The sequence below is a fragment of the Plectropomus leopardus genome, chromosome 21 (assembly GCF_026936395.1).
Source record: "Plectropomus leopardus strain MGB_pleo_1.0 chromosome 21, ASM2693639v1, whole genome shotgun sequence".
NCBI lineage: Eukaryota > Metazoa > Chordata > Actinopteri > Perciformes > Serranidae > Plectropomus > Plectropomus leopardus.
Window position 1 is genome coordinate 19,531,281 of NC_142196.1, and position 23,647 is coordinate 19,554,927.

A 23,647-nucleotide genomic window follows, 5' to 3' on the forward strand; every position below is an offset into this window, starting at 1 on the left:
GGTTTCAAAGGGTTAACTTCTACTCTTTTGTCCCACTATCTTAGTAAACAGAGTGTAAATTGACCATTTTACACATTTTAAAATCCATTTTATTGTAAAGAACCTGTGACCTTGTCCTGCTTTAAAATATTTTCTGTTATCTGATATGGTTGCACTAATGTTCCTGTGGGACTTTGAGCACATGCAGATCTTCACTGACATTTTTGAACCTATTTTAAAACGATTTCATGATAATTGTATATCTCTTGTTTTGCAGGGAGGGTTAAGGTAAATGCTACAGCCCACAGACAGGTATATGTGTGTATGATCATAAGACAGTTTCATTCCTTTGTTGATGACAGGTCAGACAGGCGAGCAGCTGCGTTTCGGCCCATCCTTTTTTTAAAATCCTGCTCACAATGACCACTTTAAATTGGGATATTTTTTTTTACCTTCAAATCTTCTTCTTGTGTTTTCTTCTTTTCCTCTCTTCCTCTTCTGAGCCAGATCCGGGACAAAACAAAAAAAATCCGAGTTATTCCAACCGGGACCGAACCGCCTTCATCCTCACTTCATGCATCCAGCAGAGTGTGTGTGTTTGTGTGAGTGTGTGTGTGTGTGAAGTTAAATCACAGCAGCGGGTCAGAGTGTGTGAGGACGGAGGAGACGCTCATTGTCAGCACAGATGATTAATCCAGCTGCAGCATTTAAACAAAGTGAGCTCCCTAAAGTGTCCCAGCTCTTTGTAGCTCCTACTTCCTACTACTAAACTTACATCAACCCCCACAGAACAACATGGCCGACCCTGCCTGCGGGACTGAGAGCCGCGCACAGCTGGAGAGATCCGGCTGTCCGGAGCAGCTGATCGGGGAGCAGCAGAGGAGGAGGTCACGCAGGAGGAGAACCGGCCGGAGACAGAAATGAAATAAAAACGATGGTGCGAGAGACGAGAGGAGCGGAGCGGACCGGCTGAGAGGAGGATGGTTGCATGAGGAAAAAAGGGAGGACTCACAGCGTCCTCAATCTGAACCGATCTCAGTCTCCGGAGCAGATCTCTGACGCCCCCTGCGGGTTTCACTCCGGTTACTGCAGCTGCACATCTGCAGGCCATTGAAATCATCGTCAGATTTATGGGCCAAGCGGGCAGGAGAGGAATGCAACCAAGTACATTTACTCAAGTACTGCAATAATTTCAAAGGTACTTGTAGGCCTACTTCACTGGAGTATTTATTCTAGGGGTCTTGGGGCACATAACTTGGAACAATAAAGACAAAATGTAACAAAAGAAATAAATATATAATATAATATAATATAATATAATATAATATAATATAATATAATATAATAAATAAATAATTGTAGCAATTACCATAAAGTATTACCATTTTATGTTTGATTTAGGATCCCCTTTAGCTGCAGCATGTCACGTTCTTCACTTATTCAGTTTAATACATGTAACAATAAAAACAAAAAAAAAAACAACCAAAATTGAAATAAATAAATAAATAAATAAATAAATAAATACATACATACATACATACATACATACATAATAATAATCAAGAAACAATAAACATAAATAAATAAATTTTAAAAAAGGAGCAATTGCCATAAAGTATTACCATTTTACGTTTAGTATTTATGTTTAATGTTGTTTTTTGTTTTTGTTTTATGTATTTATTTTTGATTTAGGATCCCCTTTAGCTGCAGTGTAAATGCTGCTATTCTTCTTGGGGTTCTTCAATTATTCAGTGCATTACATGTGACAATAAGAACAAAACAAAACAAAATTGAAATAAATGAATACAAACATAAATAAAAATAATCAAGAAACAACAGATAAATAGCAAATACCAAAAATAATTATTTCCATTTTACATTTAGTATTTATGTGTTATGTTTTTGATGTTTTTTGTTTTTATTTATGCTTTATGTTTTAATGTTTGATTCTTATTCTCTTTGGTGCCCATCACGTATTCTTAACATACAGTGCACAACATATAAACCATATACATAACATGTAACAATAAAAACAAAACAAAAAAAGAAAGAAATCCAATAAAATAAATAGAGTAGAGCATTTTGAAACTCTGTTATTGCTACTTTTAACTTCAGTAAAAGATTTAAGTACTTCCTCCACTGTGAGTATAAGTACAAACACGGGAGATTTAAGTTACTCCCAATGTAGAAACAGACATACAGTTTAAAAAAGCACAACAAAGCTGAACAAAAAGATGGACACAAAATAGTACATCACAATTATGTACATTTAAGAAGGTAAAACAAAAATGTGTATATATAGATAAACATAAAAAGCAACAATGACTGTCAACATACAGTTCAATATACAGATGTTGTGACACTACATCATTGATTTCATTGTTCATCAGAGTGAGGGTCTGTGGGAAGACGCGGTTCTTGTGTCTGGTTGTTTTGGTGTGTGGCGCCCACCAGAGGGGGGAGTTGGAACAGCTTGAGTCCGGGTGTGACCGGTTTTCAGTGGTTTCCCTCAGCTGGATCCCAGAAACCCCAGAAATGGAGGGCAGTGTTGGAGACGCTCCTGATGTTCACTGTCATCTCCACAGTTTAGAGCCCGTTTAGCTCCAGGTTGTTCAGCATGTACCAGAAACAGCCACACCAATTTCACAGGGATGTAACACATACACAGTGGTTATTTTTCTATCTTAATTTTAACCTGAAGGAATATTACAATTAGATACAACACATTTTTTAAGATTACTAGAGTGTGATATACTAAAAGTGTTGGAAGTACAGATTTGAGGTATGTTTACTTTACTTAAGCATTTTAATCTCACTTTCTACTTCTGTTTACCCCACTACACTTCAGAGGGAAATATTACACTTTTTACTTCACTACAATTATTTGACAACTACTTAGTAGTTACTAGCCACTTAACAAATTAAGGTTTTATACACAAAACCGATGACAATGTAAGAATACAGCTAAAATGATTGATTGACTGATTGATCAATTATTCTGATAATTATTTAAGTACATTTTTCCTGATTGTACTTACATACTTTTCGACATGTCCAATTTCCATATTTAAAAATAACTTTTTTAAAAACTTTTTTACTGAAAGACAAACTGTTCCTTTGTCGGAAAAAAAGTATCCTTCTTTAACTGAACAAACTCTTTAAAAAGCCAGTTATTTATTGAAAAAAAATCATTAACACAAAGCTGAAAAAGTCTTAACTAAGGAGAAGACGTTGTGGAGAGGCATGTTTTGTTTTTAAAACAGTATAGTTCATTTACAGTGTTGAAATGCAAATAAGGAGCAAGAACAACGTGGTGTTAAAGCTCTAACAACATTAGAACAGATAATAATTATAAATTATTTTGCATTGTCTTTATATTGTTTCTCACCTTTTAAATGTCTCTTTATGATGTCTTTTTCATATTACCCCTTCCAGTTACACACAGACACACAGACACAGACACACACACACACACACCTTACAAAATGAGATTTAAAAAGCCACTGTGTGTCAACACACGTTGTCGTAAAAGCTGAGCGGTAAATACTTGAATCATGAGACGTAACCTCAATAAAACTCTTTAAACACGACATGTCAGCACCAGCAGGGGCTATAAAAAGCTAACTGGGCCAAAATTAGAATGAGTCATATGTTCTTCTTTGGTGAGATTAACCACACACACACACACACACACACACACACACACACACACACACACACACTGTCTGGTGTGATTGCTCACAGCTCTTTTTCCAAGTATAATATATTTAACAGTGTGAATTTAAGGCAGCTGCTGTTTGCAGACAAAAAGGAGCATCTGAACAAATCTCATCTCTTCTTTTATGTACATACAGAAGCAATATAACTGATGAGTAACTGTAAAGAGACATTTTTTAAAAATTACAGTATTTGGATTTCATGTTACATTTATCAGAGTGTTTATTAGTTTATTCATACAACAAACATTTCAACCAGCGTTTAACAAGAGATCATAATGCGTCTGTCAATCGTTTCTAAATGCAGCAAGTATATTACAGTAATATTCCACCATGATATTTACAGGAAGGCACATAGATGGTGCATGAGTCAAGCATCAGACGATAACTGGATCAATTTTATAACCAGGGTTATGTTCTCAGCTGTGTACATGTAATTATATGATGAAGAAGTGATATCCTGGTAACATCAACTCAAATATTAATTAAAAAAATGATTAAAAATGATAATAACTGACTTAGTCATCAACATTTTATGAGGATTACTGACTCTATATAAAACAATCTAGATTATATTATGATTGTTCTGTGTTAATCAGAGTTTAATTAACATCTCTGGGTCATGAAAGGGTCCAAAAGGCGAAAAGATGACACAGACATACAGGTCTCTTTTTCAGTAATAAACATAATTTCTGATTTTCAGAATACATAAAAAATTGTTGTGTAGACTTTATGGACACATTTGTAAAACATTAAAGTCATTAAAGTCATCATCAATAAATTTTCTACATTTAATTTAATTTAATTTAATTTAATTTAATTTAATTTAATTTAATTTAATTTAATTTAATTTAATTTAATTTTGTTTGTGAGTTGCTTATTTTTGTCTGCTGTGTGTTGTCACATCTATGGCTATGACATCTATTTCTATTTTTAAAAAAAAATCTTTTTACTTATTAAATCATTCCTCTGTTGCTATGTATTATTAGTGATACATGTTAGGACACCTGCAAAAACAAGATGGCACATCTCAACAAGCTTTATCCTAATAAACAAATTGAACACACATTGACGCTGCAATACAATCATTTTTGCTCTTTGTATGTCTGTTTTGAATTGATACAGGTAGGTAATTCTCCGTACTGTATATTCTGTATCTTGTATGATTTCATCCTGTGACATTAAAACCTTGATAAACCTCATTGCACTTTCTTCTCATAACCACTTGAGTGCAGTGCTCTCTCGGAGTAAAGACCGTGCTCCACTTCAGGAAATATTTTATCAGGTTTTATCTCCTCAACATCTTAAGAATTCTGAGTGTTTCTTTGCGCTAAGCAAACGTCACATGATGTCAGAGCAAGGCGAGGATCGACTCGTCTGAATCACCCACTAAAGATTCAGCACATGGTCCTGATACATGTGTGGACACAGCTGACTGTCAATGAACAGTGACTAATAAAGGCTGTCACGAGAGGCTGCAAATGAGACAAAGTGGAGGAGATAACACATCATATTTTTAATAAAGTAACAAAGTATTGTGTAATTTTGAAGAACACATACTTTAGTCATTCAATTTTTACACATTATTTATTTGACAGCTTTACTTTTCAAATTAATATTTTACATAAAAAATGGTTCAACAGAGTCTAGTTTAGTTCACTTGTCATGTTTCAGATGTCTGTAAAGTTGTTGAAAGTTTCTTCAGATAATGATGTCCTCTCTAGATGTCCTAAATGGTTCCTTTTAATAACTGTTCAAGGCCCAAAGAGGTAAAATCCTTCACATAAAAGCATAAAAAAGACTTAATTTGTGTGTCAAAGCTTTTGTTTTTTCCTTCCTTTCCAACCATTTCACAACCACTTAGATTTATCTTGTGGCCTTTTAGAGGGGCCCAAAACCTCATGTTGGGAGGTAGACTGAACTCACTAACTATAACATAAATTAATAATATGAACAATATAACCATGTGATAATACACCACTGGCAACAGCTATTATCCTGCAGAGCGAGCTGTTTGACACATTTTACTGACGTGTTCAGTGTTGTATTGTTACTTTTTCTTATGTAAAGGATCTGTGCTTTTCCATCACCACACTGATTGTTTGAACTGTGCTATACATAACTTACTTTTTTTTTTTTTTTACAAAAAGGAAGGCCAAGCAATGAAAGAGTTGACCAGATGACTCAGGTGACAAAAAGACAAAACCATATATATATATATATATATATATATATATATATATATATATATATATATGTATGAATCACTCAGCTCCTTTAGACACATCTCTTTGATGGCTTTGTTTGAGAAACTTTTTGTGGAAGAAAGACTATCAGACATATTTCAGCACTGGACAGCTCCACAAGACGACAGCTAATATTAATTATATAAATATACTAATGCGTCAGCTTTTCGTCATCATCCAATGAAAATCAAGCGATTCCAAATTTGGTTATTTTGAATTTCCTAGATAAACTGTGTCATTACATTAATGGTTCCTATCATCTTATGGTTAATAAACCACTTAGAAGCTCTGGGTTATCTGGCACATTGATGATCACAAAGCTGAAAAAGATTAATGTTTTGGAGATAGAGACTAACATTTCTTAAGTATCATGTTGTGTAACTGAAATCTGACTTTGGTGCATTTTTCTTAGTAAGTAAGGCTACCCCAAGTAAGATAGTCAATAAGACCATGGATGGATTACATAAAATGAGACACAAAATGACTACAAAGACACACAAAATAACCACAAAGAGACAAAATAACTACAAACTTGGGCAAAACAACAACAAGGACACACAAAAAGACTATAAAGAGACAATAAATGACTACAAGGAGACATACATTTCTATAAACATAAGCAAAATGGCTCAAAAAAAGATGCAAAATCATCACAAAGTCTGTGTGACTGAAACATAGAAAATGATGCTGAAAATGGAAGTCAGCTGCCTCAGAGGCATTTCTTTTATGAGAGAAAGTTTTTGTAGAGGAGAATCTGATGATGAATTTACAAATTGGCTGATTTTGAATGCTTTAGATAAACTTTGTTACATTAATAGTTCCTTAATTGACAACCTCTGTTTGTGGTTGTGTAACATGAATCTGACCTTTGACCTTAGCCGATGTGGGGAAGAGAAAATTGTGGAAAAATGTCTATAAATATTTTTGATAAATTGGGGCGACTGCCTCAGAGACATCTTTCTGGGGCCTCAATTAGAGAAACTTTTTATAGGAGAGAAGCTGTCAGTCATATTTCAGCACTGGACTGCTCCATAAGTCAATTTCTAATCATTAAATAGTTAAAAATATAAATAGGCTAACAGGTCAGCTTTTCGTCACAGTCCAAAGAAAATCATGCATTTCCAAATTTGGTAATTTTGAATGTTTTAGAACAACTGTGTTAGATTAATGGTACCTTTACTGACAACCTCTGTTTGTGGTTGTGTAACTGACTCTGACCTTCAACCTCAGAAGTGAAAACTGAGGATGTGAGTATATATCTACTCATAACTTATTAAGTCAGCTCTCTCAGAGACATCTCTTTGATGCCTTAGTGAGAGAAAGTTTTTGTAGAGGAAAGCTTGTCAGCCTTTTTTCAGCACTGGGCAGCTCCATGCATCAATTTTCAATACTTAAATAGTAATATATTTAGATATACTAATACGTCAGTTTTTCGTCACAGTCCAAAGACAACAATGCATTTCCAAATTTGGTGATTTTGAATGCTTTAGACAAATTTTGTTAGAATAGTATAGAATAGTTTCTTAATTGACAACCTCTGTTTCTGATTGTGTAACATGAGTCTGACCTCTGACCTTAACAGACTTAGAGAGGTAGAAATTGTGGAAAAATTACAATAAATATTCCGATAAATGAGGTCAGTTGTCTTTGCAACTTCTCTTTGTTGCCTTAGTTAGAGAAACTTTTTGTAGGAGAGAAGATGTCTTTCGTATTTCAGCACTGGAGAGCGCCACTGCAGATTTCAGCACTGGACAGCTCCCTCCCCATCCCACGAGGCCTCACGTGATCCTACTGGCGTGACGTCAGATGTTGACATTAATTCACTGCTTAATTAATTAATGTTTGAATTCAGGATCCATTTTTTTCTTTATGACTTGGCTCGGGGTCTTTCATTGACGCGGAAGAAGGGTGCACTCCAATGGGACGGGGTGGAGGGGTGGAGGGGGGACTATGACGCAGCCGCCTACCTCCCCTCTCCATCCAACCCCCCCTACCTACGTGACAAGTGAAAAAGGCATGCCTTTCGGATTCATGAATAAAAAACCGAGGGGAGTTAAGTTCACAGGACGCAGGAAAGTTCTCCGCAGACAAATGTTCGGCTCTCTCCATGACCGAGTACACGTAGAAATCCCCGAGAACTGAACTGCGGGCGCACGGAGGGCTGCACACTCGGAACAAGCACAAGGAGACCGAAGAGGCGCTTCACTGAGGGAATAGAGGAAGAGGAGAGGAAGGGAGAGAGAGGGACTGAGATAGAGATCCTATCTCACTCTCCCAGTTGACGTTTTCAACGGATCGCGTCTCACCACTGGTAAGAAGAGCCACTTTTCAGTGGTTTTACGCAGCATAAAAGTGGAGAGCGTTTGGAGGAAAGTGCGGCTGATTATTTGCTTTTAGAAACTTCCAGGTGTTGTGTGAAAGTAGCAAGCAACAGCAAAATCAACCTCAGTGCATGAAAGAGTTCTTATTTGTAGATGCCTTTGATTTTACACCTGTTCACTCACTTAATGTTGTTTCTTTTGCAGCAGGACAATGTCTAGTAAAGCGACTTTAGCCTTACTCATCTATGGAATCATAATGCATTACAGCGTCAACTGCTCACCTGTGGGACTTAGCTTTCCCAGTGTTAGGTACGTACACTCTGATTTTTGTCACTTTCAGATGTTTATTTCTGTATTTTTTTTCGCTTTGAAACTTGGCATTGTTGCACTCAGCAGCATTAGCAGGCTTACAGACCACATCTGCTCCCCAGTTAGTCATGTCTGTGGCTATAATAGCCCATTGGATCACTGTGTAACATCATTTGACAGCCGATCCATAGGGCTGCTCACACAGCAATAATTGCGGGGAAACATTCACCAGGGAGCGGCGGTAATGTCAATCAGGCTACTGAGGCAGTGAAGTGCAGTGTCTCAATTTGTACCTGCAGCCACTAATCGATCAATTTGTGTGATTAGATAATTAAAAGGGTGCGTTTTTGTGGAATAGAGCTCCTGATTTTAAGAGAAAATAATTGCAATAATATTATGTAAATATAAACTGGTATTTCTAGTGTTTAAAGTAAATGAAATAATGCTTCTATTTAAAATTTAAGACACATAAAGTCTCTAAATTAGTTCATAAACATGTTTAATTGGTTTCTAAACATGCAAAAATAATTTAATGTATTGCACTTCTTAGCTGCTGATTGGAAAGCAGATTGTGAAAACGTGTCTCGTCTTTTCAGACTCGACAGTGAGGTTTATGATGAGGATGGAAACTCCTTACAGTCCCTGGATTACGACAGAGACCAAATGGATGTGAGAAGCCCGCCGTCCGTCGCTGACGACGTCTACACTTTGTATTACCCACCAGAGAAAAGGTGAAAATTTATCACCATTTTACCCCAAACTTTTCCTTTTTTTCTTTTTTTCGTCTCGAATTTGGGGACATCCACGTTGAACGTCTCATTGCCGTAGTCCTATTTCTGTCCACGTATGTTGTGCGTTTTGTGTGAATCCAATGTATCGTCAAAATGTTTTCAGTAACTTAAAACATAATAATTATTATTTATTACTTCGAGACATGCTTTCACATAAACAGTCGTGTTTCACTTAAATTCCCAGGAGGACTTAGTCGACTAAAATAAAGCTTCCTTTGAAAGGATCAACATCTTCAAAAATTTCATCAAAACCTGACTGCAAAAATTCATATAATAAGTGAAATATTCTGCCAAATTCAACACAAATAACATCTAAAAAAGTGCAATAATCCTATATATTTCTCAAAAAGGCATGAGGCCTAATAATGCACCGTTAATTTAGTATTTTTTGCAGTGCAGCTACTTGAAATTGTTGCCTCTCTTGCGCTGGGTGTGTGGTGATTTTACTGTGTGGCTATCTATCATCCCAGAACGGAAAGGCATGCAGACGGCATGTTTAATAAAGCCTACAGGAAAGCGCTGGGTCAGTTATCAGCAAGGAAATATCTGCATTCTCTGATGGCAAAGCGTGTAGGGTAAGAACATCTTCTTGGTTGTCACCTTTTCTTTTTTCTGTTATACTGTTTTCTGTCCTCTGTGCGTTTTGGTTTCTTTTGGACTGCTCCTTTAAATGCGCATAATTCACGCTGTTATCCGTATTGTATATGTCTGTGGTCCCATTATCTCCCAGCATGCAGCTCAATCCTGAATCAGCCTTTATTAATGCTATAAGAGCACAAACGGGCGCTTGATTGATTTGGGAAGTGTCTGTTTCGGAGCTTGCTACTGTGTTGTTAGGGCACAGAGGGAAGATTTAAATTTATTTCCATATGAATAATTTATCGGATGGAGTCCCAGTGGTTCCCGATGAGACAGGGAGGGAGGGGGGTACAATTACTCAAGCCTTATGAGCAGGCCTATCACATCTTATTGCAGGTTGGAAATATACGCCAGGTTGTCCTGGGATGAGCTAAAAGTTAAACAAAGAGAGAATATGGCTCCTAATTCCTATTACTAACAAGAATAAGAGTTAATGATAAACAAATAAACATTAAATTAACAACGAAGCTAACAAACAATAAGAAAACATAACAAACAATACAAGAAAACACCAGGTGCAAATGCTCTCTTACTCAGTTGTTCTCCAAATACACTCCATTACACTATTTCCCTTATGTTCCACTTTTTAAATGTTAGAAAATAAATAAATAAATAAATATGCACAATTATGGTGCACCACCTCTTGGTGGCACCCTAAGCAGCTGTCTCTGCAGCCTTTATCTCTGCTACTGCCACATAAAGACCTTTGTAAGATTGTTTAACAAAGACTATGTAAAAAAAAAAAAGCCCTGGAATAACGTAAATGGTGAAAATATATAATTTTCTCTAAAATGTTCTGAAGTAAGGACATTGATTATGATTATTTTAGTAGATCTGTAGAGTTGTACAAAGACCAATGCAAAAAAATGGGCAATTAGTTAGATTAGTTAGTAGTTAGATTAGTTATTAGTTAAATTAGAGAAAATGTAAAAGCAAAGGCCACTCAGGGCACTATACAAAAACAAGAATAACATAAATTGCAAATACTGTATTCACTTATTGTTTGATATTTATTATTATAGTTTGTTAGCTACACTTTGATTGTGTTGATTTTTCATTAGCTCTTGTTTATCGTGTCTACTTGTTAGTAATAGATAATATTATTTTTTAGGGGGTGTTACGGTGGACATACACTTGCCCAGGGCTTCAAATGTGCTAGCTCCGGCACTGTAAAGAGATACTGTCAGTGTCCAGGCTCTTCACCACATGCTGTACACGCGGGGGGGAGGTCATGTGAATATAAATGTATCAGTGTGATGGTAGTGAAACCTCTCGTCTCTCTTACAGCGGGGGGAAAACGCTGGACGACAGCTCAGAGCCTCTGTCCAAGCGACACTCAGATGGGATCTTCACAGACAGCTACAGCCGCTACCGGAAGCAAATGGCAGTCAAGAAATACCTGGCGGCAGTCCTTGGGAAAAGGTATAGACAGAGAGTTAGAAACAAAGGACGCCGGCTGGCATATTTGTAGCATCCTCCCCCCTCCCCCTCCTGAAAAAAAAAACAAAAAAACTTAAGTGTGTGCAGCCCCACATGAAGTCATTTTGAGATCTGAACAATCAGTGGATCGCTTTTGTGTTAAACATGTATTTATGTATGAAGTAAGCCATTAAAATGAATATTTTGATAATAATATTGTTTTTTATTTTGTACTTAAAGCACTTGAGGACACACATATCTACTTTGTGGACCAATTTTTGTTCATTCTAAAAAAAACAAAAAAAATAGTCTCTATTTATGTATTCATTGATTTATTTTTTTTAGACCTATTAACTGAGGGGAGACACTTGTTCCCATGCTCCAAACAGCCCTGTCTTTTAAACGTTAAGATATGATTGTGAGGAAAATAAATAGTTTAAAAGACAATCAATGTATTGAATGCTGCTTTTTGTAAAGTGACATTAAGAGTTTAGTTGTCTTTATTCACAACAGCCTTGAAGACATAGGTATTCACCATATCCTACAAGACATAGACTTTGATGCCCTCCCGGACGGGGATGAGTTTGAGGCTTTTTTGGGAGACTGGCTGAAACAGTTCTCTCCCGAATTTCCGGTGAGTTTCAGGCTCTTTCCTGAGGCCGTAATCCTCCGCAGGGGTGCCTCATGCTCCTCCCTTTTCTCCTCACCTTTAACCCTCAAACACTCTTCTTCCACCTCATTTGTGCTCCTGTCTCTTTTAGAGTCTCACACATTTTTTTTTTTACTTTTAATTCCACCTAATCCCAAAATCTCAGACTGATATATTATACATATCAGTGCTGATTGAAAGTTATCCTCTTTGTGGATGCAAAGGATGATTATTTTAGTAGATCTGGGTTAGACCAGATGAGAGCCCTGTTGGCTTTTAAACTTCCAAAATCCATTTTTAAAAAAAAAAAAAAATCACAATGGGATTCTTGTCAAAAAATAATCCCAAATCTGAGATGAGAGTACTTTTGAGGTTCTTCTTTCCTTCCGCAGTGTTTACAGAGATTGACATGTTAAATCAAAATCGCCAATCTTGTGTTTCTATCAACTGGGTTTCTGCTGAGGGTTTTCTCGTGTCTCTCTGCCCATATAATAAGTATCACTAACATCTAAAGCATCAGGCAAAATTTTAAAAAAGCATAAAAAAAGACGATACTTATTACATGGTGAGACCTACGAGGCAGTTTGAACTTTTGTGTTCTGGGTCTATTGTGCTTCCCTTTTCTGTCATGTGAACTAATGTACAAAAAGAAAAAAAAAACAAACAGTAGATTGCATGATTAAAGCAATTGCACTAGCCACCGCATCTGTGCAGACGACTCCAACTAGATGCTTGCTTTCTGACTACTGCAAACATACATACCTGTCATCTCTGGATGTTGTTTTGTGTTTCACATTTCTACACAAACTGTATGTTGTCCTCCTTTAAAGAGTTTTCTGAATGTACATTACTGCTGGCAAGAATCTCTTGGTCTAATGTCATGCTTTATATTTTAGGCTCTGTCACGAAAACTGATTTAGTAAAGAAGCGTTACATTGTTTATGAAGATTGGATGTTTAAAGTGGTGTCTTTCTGTAGCGTGGCACAAAGGCTGTAAGTGACATAAGTAGATTTAAAGATGAGGAAGCACACAAGATAAAAACACAGTTAAAGAGACATCACAAGAGAGGAATATACTGATTTTGACAAGCTGAGGGTACAAAAGTATAAATTCTGCAAGATCAGACCCAAAACTGACTGTAAACAAATCACATTCCCCCCAATCTGCACACTTCTTACCATATTTCAGAGGAAGGGATACATATTTTGCAGAAAAAGCGAGGGTAAAAAGGTTCTTCGATCTGTGTTTACTGTATCAATCTTTCTTTTAATTTTGCACTCTCCTCTAGGCTTTGTGACGCAGGAAGCAGTTTGCGGCTGTGGTGCCTTGCATCGACTTTAAAACCGCCATGAATCACAGATGGCTATTTTGTGGCCCTACAATGCTGCACATCATCAGCTTACATTTCACCCTTTTGTTGTTGTTTTTGTGTTGCTCAGACGTCTGTTAGGCTCTTTAGACGTCAGGCGCTCTTCGCTTGCACTGCTTTTCTTTTGCACTTTGTTTTTAGAGACGTAAAGTTTTTTTTGTGAAAGTAGAGGGAAGGATCAGTTTCCCGCTCTCCATGAAACATTATATGTATGATAATGAAAGCGCCAATAGCCTTACTAAAATGAAATAATCTTCAAAGATATATATATATATATATTTACTGTGTAGAAAGTGATTAGGTTACTACTTCAAATGGCGATCTGCAAGGGTCAAGTCAATAAATGTTTAAAAAAAAAAAGTGTTGTAAGATTTGTATGAATAAATTTTTGTAAACAACAAAAATTTCGTCTAATCTTTGAAGCCAATATCACCATAAGTCTTTCAGTAAAGACACATTTAAGAGGATGAAAGTGAGTAATAAAAAGCAAAGAGATAGAGCCTCCCTCGACAGGTTTAACATGATGTTGCATAAGAAATGAAGGATGAAAGAAATGAAGCTTGTGGACATCACAGAGGGAAACAATTAGCAGCATGAAACATCAAAAAAAGACACACTTTCAGATAAGACAAAGCAATGCAAACACACACATTCATGCATCAACTATATCTGGGGAAAAAAATTGAATTCATGCTAAAATAAAATAAGAAATCACTTGTGGGTGTTGTATGTTGCAAAATAACTGAGAAACAAAGGTTACACTGGTGAAATGGAGACCCAAATGTCCAAATCTCTGCCCCATTTTCCTGGTGACTCAGTGGCTTTTGGCAGAGGAACAGTGACACCAGTTGGCCGGGTGTCACTCTCCCCTCGGGACAGCATGAGTAAAGAGACGTGGGAGGGATCACCCAGCTCGCTCCACACTCTGCCTCGCTGCACTTTACACCTCTCCGGGAGTTCAGTGGTCCACCACCAAAGGCCTGCAGTACTGGTGGAACAGTTGGCCGGTCCAACACTGGTACACTCACTTTGTTGCCAAAAACAATGTCAGCGCGTGAAGCAAAAAGAGCTCAAACGTGCACAGAAATGAAGAAATGCATCCACATAGAAATCTACCTTTTTGTGTGCAGTGTTACATTAATAATCTGGCAGCCACTACTGGAGAAGCCATTTGGGGTCCTCAACCAGGAAATTGTGAGCATCAAACAAGTAATTTGGGGTTAGGGTTATTCATTACAGCTAATGACCTTAACCCCTTAAAACCTGGATCAATCAGTTTTCTTGTTTTGTGTTGAGATTCCTATCACAAACTATTTGAACCTTAAAATGTAAGCAAAAGGACTTGAATTCTTTTGAAAACATGAGGAAAAAGGCAAATTAGCAACTTGAAAAGGAATTTTAAATTTAAGGAAAAAGTCCAGAAAATCATATGTATAGTCATTGTAATGATATATTTAAAGTAATATTACAGAAAAAAATATACATATTTTCTCTCTCTTTTTTTGGATTTTTTGGGTCATTTTCTTATTTATTTATTTTTAGCTCATTTTCAGGTAATTTTCTTATTTTGTTTCTACTTATTTACTGCAAATTTTGGGCCATGTCTTGTTAAATTGGTCATTGTTTTCTGCCTATGTTTTTGAAAGAAGTCCAACCAATTTGCTCAGGGTTTAAAGGGTCAAACAGACACCCATATGTCATAATATCTGACAATAAGTCACCACAGAGGCTCATCCGTACACTCCCCCCCACCCCCCCACTCTGAAGTCGTGCCCTGAAATCTCTTTAAAGGGCATCAATTACAATCACATCGCTTGTGACTGTGAGTAGTCGCAGCCTCACACCATGATGTGTCCTATGGGATGTCAGACTGAGCCACCACACAAAGCCTGCCGTGTCTCTCCCAGCTCTCCTGTGTGCGTAATAACCCCCTCTCAGACATGATGGCAGGGCTTTGATTTTGTGGCCGTGGCCTTGGCTCTCAGAGGAGTGCAGAGAGAAGATGATCAATGGGAGTGATCTGATTCCTCCGGCCCGTGCCAGACCCTTTCTTAACCCGGCTAACCCAATCAGCCGGTGTTGCTAAGCAACCAGTCCCAGGAGGATGCGATGGGAGTGGGCGGGGCGCCGGTGGCCTTCCTGGGGCACCCAAAGATCACGCAGGATATATTTCACTCAAATGGCTTCAGTCTCAGCTATGTTGTCTTTTACTGGCTGGGCTGATAGATTCGCTCTCGGAGAGGAAAACAGAGGTTGAGTAATGTCTAGTGATTCATAAAAGTGCACAGACATAAATAAAGACACAGACAGACACACACACACACACACTGTAAGCAATGCTTTCACAGATTTATCACACAGCTCAGCAAGAGTCAGGATGTATTAGTGGCAGAGAGAAAGTGTGCGAAAAGTAAAAAAAGTTCAACTGTTGTAGAAGAAGTGTGGATTCTTGTTTTGAAACAAAAATGCAAAGGAAAATTTTGGCAATACAGTAGCTGCTGTTATAGTTTGCTGTAATATTAGGAACCTAAAAGCAGACCCAAAGGCAGAAAAAGGTTCATTAACTTTATTAGTTTATTAGGCTGAAGAGTCAAAGTCACAGGCAGGCTGAGGCAAGATGTCAGAGGGCTGCCAGACTGAACAATTTCTTCTGACTGAGTCCTTTCTGAGCTGGTTTTTGGTGAGTGCAGACATGAGGAGTTGATGCCGGTGAAATCTTGAACACAGGGACAAAGTCACTTTAAAAAAATCAAAATGATCACACTTGGAGAAACACTCAAACTAGAAATAATTTTGAGCAGCAAACAGAAGGAGTAGACAGAATAAACTGGTGACCAGCAGAGGTGAAGCTTGGCTTCTTATACTGAGGCTGATGAGGAGGAGATGAGTTGCAGGTGTGAGGTTTTGCTAGATGCCTGATCGCAGAAGCCACGCCCTCGAGAAGCACACACACACACACACACACACACACACACACACACACACACACACACACACACGCACACACACACACACACAAACAAACAAATACAGGAGGGAGAGCAAGAAAGCACTGGGAAAAAGGGGAAAACAGTTCATAACCAGAGCTGTGGCACGCTCTGAGTCTATACAAAAGAGCGAATTTAATCTTAATTTTAATCATTTTGAGGCCTGAGGACATCAAAGTATCCCACGTTTTACAAGAAAAGAGCAACCAAGCTAAGAGTCTATAGTCAGAGGCAATCCAAGACTGTCAAAGAAGCCAATCGCTCTGAACTTTGAGTTGGGATGAATAATTGTTTCCTGAGTAAACATATTCTCATCCTAACTCATGAAATATTGCAGCTTGGTCAGCAGACTTTCATATCTACGTATGATGCACTAGGCATCCTCCATTGTTTGTTGTTGAAGTCCAGGGACCCCATGCCAATTTATGCATGTTATATGAATTGTGTAGTTTCTGTTTGTTAAATGCATGCAGTCTTTTTCAAATTAAAACCAGCCTGTTCTTAGTCTGAAATCATCAAATACAGCTACTTTTGATGTATGGTCCCGATGCCAAAAGCCACTTATCGCACATGATGCGCTGCTGGACGGTGTCAGCTGTGAACAAAGCAGGACAAAAGCATACATGGTATTATTGTACGGCAGCAGACGGCACCTGCTGTGGCAGCAATATATGTTGACGGTCAGCATGAGTTAAAAATATGGCTGGATGGAACATATCGTATCCACATGATATGCCGCTGGATAGTCTGCTATCAAACATTTTGAGCAACTTGGCAATAACTGTCCTGCAAAGTGCAGTTGGGGGAGATTATTAGATAATGTATTATCAAAAATGAGTCAGAAATGTCCAGAAACCATATGGGTAATTCTCTTAATTATATCTATCTAAAATTATGTCACAGAAATTTTTTTTTAAAAAGTATTTAATCCCTTTTAGTACTTTCCTGAGGTTGTTTATTTATACTCTTTTTCTTATATGTTTATTTTCAGGCAATTTTCTTGTAACTTTTTACTAATTTCTTGTACATTTTCTTGTTAAAGTGCTTGTCGCCCTGCTCCAATGTTTTTAAAGAAATTATGCCAATTTGCTTGGGTTTCACAGGGTTAATATTGTAGTTGATTGATGTGGTACTGTTGTTTCTATTTCACTCAAGTCCAACTTTGCTGTCGGGCAAACTGCTCCTGAAAATACTCAGACACGTTCATCTGCTCCTCCAGAACCCAAACTCCGAGCTTCAACCCAGGATCCCCCCTGCTCCTCTGGGGGCCGTGTGAGTGACAGCTTTCTGGAGGGGGAATCCACATGAAACCCTTTCATCAGCGCCGCCCCCTGGGCCCTGCTTGACTGACTGCAGCACAGTGCAAAAGTTCAGCTATTATGGAAAGCTATTGCTGCATTCACACTGCTGAAATGTGTTGTTTATTTTATTTTCAGACCTCGAGCAAAAAACAGATATTTGTATTTGAATCTGAAATCTGAGACTCTGAGTGCATCATCATCTACCTTTTAGTCGTGTAAACAGGGTCTGAGGTGTTTGGTTTGAGATTTTGAGCAGTGCTGGGTTGGGACTTGTATCTTAACACCAATTGGTGCTAATAATTTTGTTTTGAGGCTGTGAATCAACAACATTTTGTTTCAATTTTCTCTAATTTATGAGACAAAATGACAAGAATCATCTTCATATCGAGGTGAAAAACATTTTTAGACCATTCTTGATTGAACAGAAGTTTCTATTCATATGAACTCTTTAAAGTTAGACAATAAAACTTTTAAAATAACACATTTTTCCTCTTGCAAATAAAATATTAAATTAATAGCAATCAAAACACACCTTTACTCAATTCAATACACTTCAATACACATTCAGGCTTTTTACTCAAACCACGACTGTTTTCTAAACCGATAACAAATACTTTTGTTGCCTAAACCTTTTAGTTTATTCTGAAAGATGTTGTAGCATTTAACACTGAAACTGACAGTGTTCTCTATCTGAAGTTGTCAAATACCACTGCTTTGCCAATGATTTTGGCATAAGGTACCGACTGCAAAAACCACCGACGGCAAAACTCACTATGATTCCCTGCTGGACGGCGTCAGGTTGAAATTCTGCCGTCAGTGGTATAATATACACTGTAAAGTCTGACAAGCTGATCTTACTTAAAATAATCTTGGAAACCTATTGCCTTGAAAAGGAAAGCAAATATAAGGATTAATCTTAATTTATTTTTACTTTTAGTGTTAAGTTCACTCAAAATGTAGCTGTTTTACTTAATTTTGTGAAGGTGCAAATTAAAAGTGGAATGACTTTGTTCTTTCTAAGTGTTAGCAGCTTCAGTAAAACAAGTTATTCTGACTTAACGTGATCATTAGAAAAAAAGATTCTTCCAGTGATGAAGTTAGGAGATCTGCATCTTTTGTTTTGTTTACACGAAGAAAATTATAATATGAGTGACTAATTTGCAACCTACAGAATACAAATATATAGCATAGTGAACTTGGTTTGCTGAAGTTGTTAAAACTTAGAAAGACTGATCTAATAAAACTTTGTTTTAAGTTGCAACTTCACAAAATCAAGTAAATATAACTAAATTTTAAGTAAACTTAAAAATGAGATATAAAGTAAACATAAATTAAGACTAAAAGTTATATATTACTTTCCGTTTTTCAAGGCAATTTGTTTCCGAGATTTTTATATTTTCATTTTTTTTAAAAAAGTAAATCAACTTGTCAGATATTATAAGGAGCTGGACTTTCACCTGGGAGCCTGGTGTTTGTTTCCCGTATGAATGTAGAGCCAAACCATGATGTTTTTTTCTAAACCTAACCCAGTTCTTTTGTTGCATAAACTAACTACGTGCTTTTGTTTGACACAGGAGCACATCTGGACACAGAAATCCAACAACAAAGTGGTCATATGTGACGATTAAACTGACATGGCCAAAACTGATGCTAGTGAAGTAGCTACCTCGAGTGTCATTGGCTGAAGAGTAGGACCACTGACCAAACTGCCATATTTTAAAAGTTGGGAGTGAGATCATGTTTGGATATGTGACATTTGAAAAAGGCCAAGCAGCTGGTAATTTGTTTGCAGCACTGTCAGATAGAGAGACTGTATGTGTATGTTTCCTGTCTCTTCTGCTAGTGTTCAGGGAATAGAGCGAGCTGACAGCAGTCCACAGAATACCTTGTTAGGTGGTTGGATCTTTTCTAGCTGAGGCACAATATATTTTTTTTTAAAAAAAAGGAACCCTATGAGAAGCCGTGTGAATATTGCATTAATGGGATGTTTTATTTACATATTCTTTTTAAACCTGCACATCCGCAGCTCATACTCATCCCGTTTCTTATGTTTCTCCTCCACCTTCCCTCTTTCTGTGGACACCGTGCGATACATTAGAGCCCAATTAGCGTCCTCTTGGCTCAGACGTCATGGCAGTGCAGGTTCACAGGGCAGAGGTAAGGGAGCATGTACCTGGATTGGGACTGAATGCTGTACTCATTATTGGGCTCTCAGATGACCCCTGATGTCATTTTCCTCACATCATTAGAGATACTGTAGGTCCCAAAGGCTAAACTGAGCAAGCACACACCTACACGCACACACACACACACGCGTGCGCACACAAAGCGCGCCATTATTATGCATCTGCTGACGTCACTCTATCGATCCATCCATTAGCGCACCATATTACCTCATGAAATCATCACTGAGAAAGGACAATGGCTGTGACTTTGCAAGCATACAGTATGAAGAAGGTCGCATGCACTTTGCAAGATTTGGCAGATATGTACACCATTTAATCACGCACCTTTCTGCACATTACAGTGCTCCTGCCAACTGTTTTAGGAGGTCAAAGAACAAACAAACAAGGCTACAAAAGCATCTTGTTGTGGTAGTTTTCATATCTGGGCGTTCATCATTCAACTGACACCAATGAGACGGTGGTAATACATCAGTTCTAGGTGCTTGCTCTAAATCTTGCTAAAGATAGAGGTGGAGTTAATTTATCTCACTTGTGCTGACGTGGATATACCTGTCCTCTGTTGTTGCAGGAGGCACACTGCAAGCAGAGATAAATCATAAGCTACCTACCAGAATAGAGCATTCAGTCATCCCTTAAAAGAGCACCACACTTTTCTAGCCTTTTTCTTGTGTTCCTTTGCAGCTTATTTAAAATTTTTTATTTCAGCCAAAGTAACTAATCAGAAAAGGGTGCAGGACAAAAAAGTGTTGGGGAAAACTTAAATTATGGACACATTCTACCTTTTTGAGGCTAATATTTCTTTTGTAATGCTCATATGTGATAAACTGTGGGGCTAAATAAATGATGCTAACATTGAATTGCCAAAAACTGCAGTACCTTTAATGGCCACTTGAGACTGACGCCCAAAGTGAGTCAAACCTCGTGGACCCCATGTTAAATAGTCCAACTTTACAGCAGATGTAAACATGTTTACAGCCTGATACAAAAACGGTTTTGGTCTCTTTTGTGCAGGGGTTGAAATTTTTATCCGTTTACATTTAATTAAAGCTTAAGGTTAAGCATTTAATGGGCTGATAACCATGTTCAGAACCTACTAGTAGGTGTAGCAGGACCCTATAACCTGTATCCATGAATCTGAACAACAACTAAAAATGCCCATTCAATTTTTTGATAACAGTTAAAGCAGGTGACACAATAAGCTGTCATGTTTATGACCACCGAAAAGATATAAGTACAATATTCACTCTCCTTTTAGCTATATTTTTGGTTTCCAAAAAAGCGAAATGTCTGATTCTTTGTCTCTTAAATGTCTCACTTTATTAACCAACTTATCTTTAACTTTCTTTAACTTTTTATCAGTCAATCTGATCACGTCCTGTGAAGACAATTAAATGCCCTCAGGATGGCGCTACAAAGTACCCCTTAGGAAAACAAATTTGTGATCTAAATTCTTTATTCCATACGCTATCAGGCTGCTAAATGTTGACAGTAGCCTTTTTATGTGAATGTATTTATTTTATGTGAACTAATCTGAATGAATTAATGAATCTGCCCGCTGCTGCTGGAAAACAACACTTGTAAATCTTTATAAAAATTCAATCATTTATTGCAACAAAGCCAAATCTAAACTGATTCTACAGTCTAAAGAGTCCATTCATTCCTCTTATTCCAGTGCAGCCTTTACTCCATACTGACATTTCAAGAAAGGCTCCTTTTATTCATCTTCATTGGAGATTTTCTCCATCAGTCTTCCCAGATGGCAAAGTGAGTGGCAGCCTAATAAGATTTCATGGATACTTTTAACCCTTATAAATGTCCACATTTGTAGTGACAAACAGGTGATTAATAAGAAAGGTAATAGGATATGACTCAAGCTTAAACATGTTTCTAAATTAACTGCATGACCATTCAACACAATCTGCTCTGTGGAGGAAATTAATTTCCTGTCATATATGATTAGACAGCTTGTTCTCTATATTATCCTGTAAAGCAAATGAGTCATTCAACCCTCTTTGGAATTTACATGTCATTAACATCCCTTTATTTTCAATGTAGCCCAACGAAATACAGTCTTTGGAAAAGATTTCCTCTAGGATGCTGAATATAATATGCAAATGTGCTTGTTTTTATGTTGCCCCTGAAATACCAACACGTACTGGCTTTATTTAATGAGTCAGCAGGTTAATGACAATAAACAGCAGCAGGTTTGTTTCTCACATGTTGGGCCAATTTGCAGTTTGACCGCAAAAGAGTGACAAACTAACCTTTTGTCAATTAGACATCCATAATTAGACTGGTGGATAACCTCTTGGATGCTTCATAAAAGCAGCTTTGTAGTCGGCCACAGATCTGAATGAGTGTGCCATCATTCATTTTCTCCTCTGCCTGTTTCATATGTATCTTTAATATCTTCAGTTACTAAAATAGAGTCTCTATCTTTAGCTGTTCACAGTTCATCTTAGCAGACAGTGACTGCTCCTGAAATAAAGTCTCTTGTCTTCTCAGATTCCTCCTGAGGTAATGCTGCCGGGCGGAAGTGTTGAAGTGATGAAGCAGCGGGAAGCGAATGACTGAGAGCACTTTTCAGAAACTGACATCATCATTTTGTAGCTGATAAATAATGCCAAAATAAGATATCACAGATGCGATAGAAAACCACGAGCAACTCAGCACCTGGCAGCTGTAGACTTTAAAGATGGAAAAAGTTGTTTGCTTTCATAAAAGCTGTGCTTAAAGTCTTGAAAAATGCATGATGCTCGTTAATTTGTCCCCTGCACGTGCTGAAAAATCACCGCAGAGCAACAAACAACCCTTTATGTCAGAATCAGCACCATTACTGTCTGACAGGGAGCCGTACTGTTAAGCTCCGGGCTTATTAAAAAAGACTGAGCACGCCATATCCGCTGACAGCCCTGAATCATTCAGTAAGGCCTTTTTCTTCTGTGTTTGGGCACATGTGGAGGGGCAACACTCCTGGGTGTCATCCTATGTACTTTCAGTTCTTCCCTATGTCCTGCTGCTCCATTTGAACTCATCTAATGATGTCATATATTTGTTAAACGACACCAGTAAGTGCAAAGATGTCTTAGAGAGACTTTATTTTTAGACATATGGTCACACTGTAAAAGATTATCATATATGTTATAAAGAATAAGTGCTATCTGCTCTATAACTGGCTTTAGTCTATCTTCTAAAGATTTAAAAGAAACTAGAATTATTGCTTCATGTTTGTTTGCCTCCGTAAACCCATCAAGTTGCATTTACAGTTTACATCCATGTCTGTCAAAACATCTTGAACTGGCAGCACAGAAGATCTATACAATCAGCAAACTTTCAAGGTAGACATCCAAGAGTAGTGTTACTGATTCAGTGCCTGACCAAATATCTCCTCTGTTCCTGGAATATGACTTTGAACAATGGCCATAAAACGTTTTTTGCAAAACGTTTGGTCTGATGTCACAGTGAAGTTGATCTCAGATCTATTGGCTATAAAATGTTATCACTTTATCATTTTATCTGATGAGACATTTTTTTGTGAAATTTTGTCATAAGTAGTGTATGAATCTCTGAGTTATGGCCAAAAACATGTTTTGTGGGGTCACAGTGACCTTGACCTATGACCTCAAAATTCTAATTAACTCATCCTCCACAAACGTCCAGTCCAACTGGATGTCCAGTCCAACTGGACGTTTGTGCCAAATTTGAAGAAATTCCCTGAATGCCTTCTTGAGATA

At 37.5% G+C, this 23,647-nt stretch overlaps 2 protein-coding genes across 8 annotated transcripts in view; one reads left to right on the forward strand and one right to left on the reverse strand.

Annotated features, from left to right (window-relative positions):
- The window catches only part of LOC121960973 (tyrosine-protein kinase Yes), a 28,812-nt gene extending 27,828 nt beyond the window's left edge, over nucleotides 1–984 (reverse strand). For 4 of the 7 annotated variants that reach the window (XM_088071589.1, XM_088071588.1, XM_088071590.1 and 1 more), the window contains exon 1: nucleotides 432–984. The gene's annotated coding sequence lies outside the window, so the exon portion shown is untranslated. The remainder of the gene's footprint in view (nucleotides 1–431) is intronic. The other 3 variants (XM_088071592.1, XM_088071591.1, XM_088071587.1) reach the window with 1 other exon arrangement.
- Nucleotides 985–7,920: 6,936 nt separating this feature from the next.
- Nucleotides 7,921–13,352, forward strand: adcyap1a (adenylate cyclase activating polypeptide 1a). The gene is given in 7 exon segments (XM_042510453.2): nucleotides 7,921–8,252; nucleotides 8,467–8,571; nucleotides 9,168–9,302; nucleotides 9,833–9,937; nucleotides 11,289–11,423; nucleotides 11,934–12,090; nucleotides 12,092–13,352. Coding segments are annotated over 6 exon segments (672 nt in total). The 5' UTR covers nucleotides 7,921–8,252; nucleotides 8,467–8,473; the 3' UTR covers nucleotides 12,134–13,352.
- Nucleotides 13,353–23,647: the final 10,295 nt, after the last annotated feature.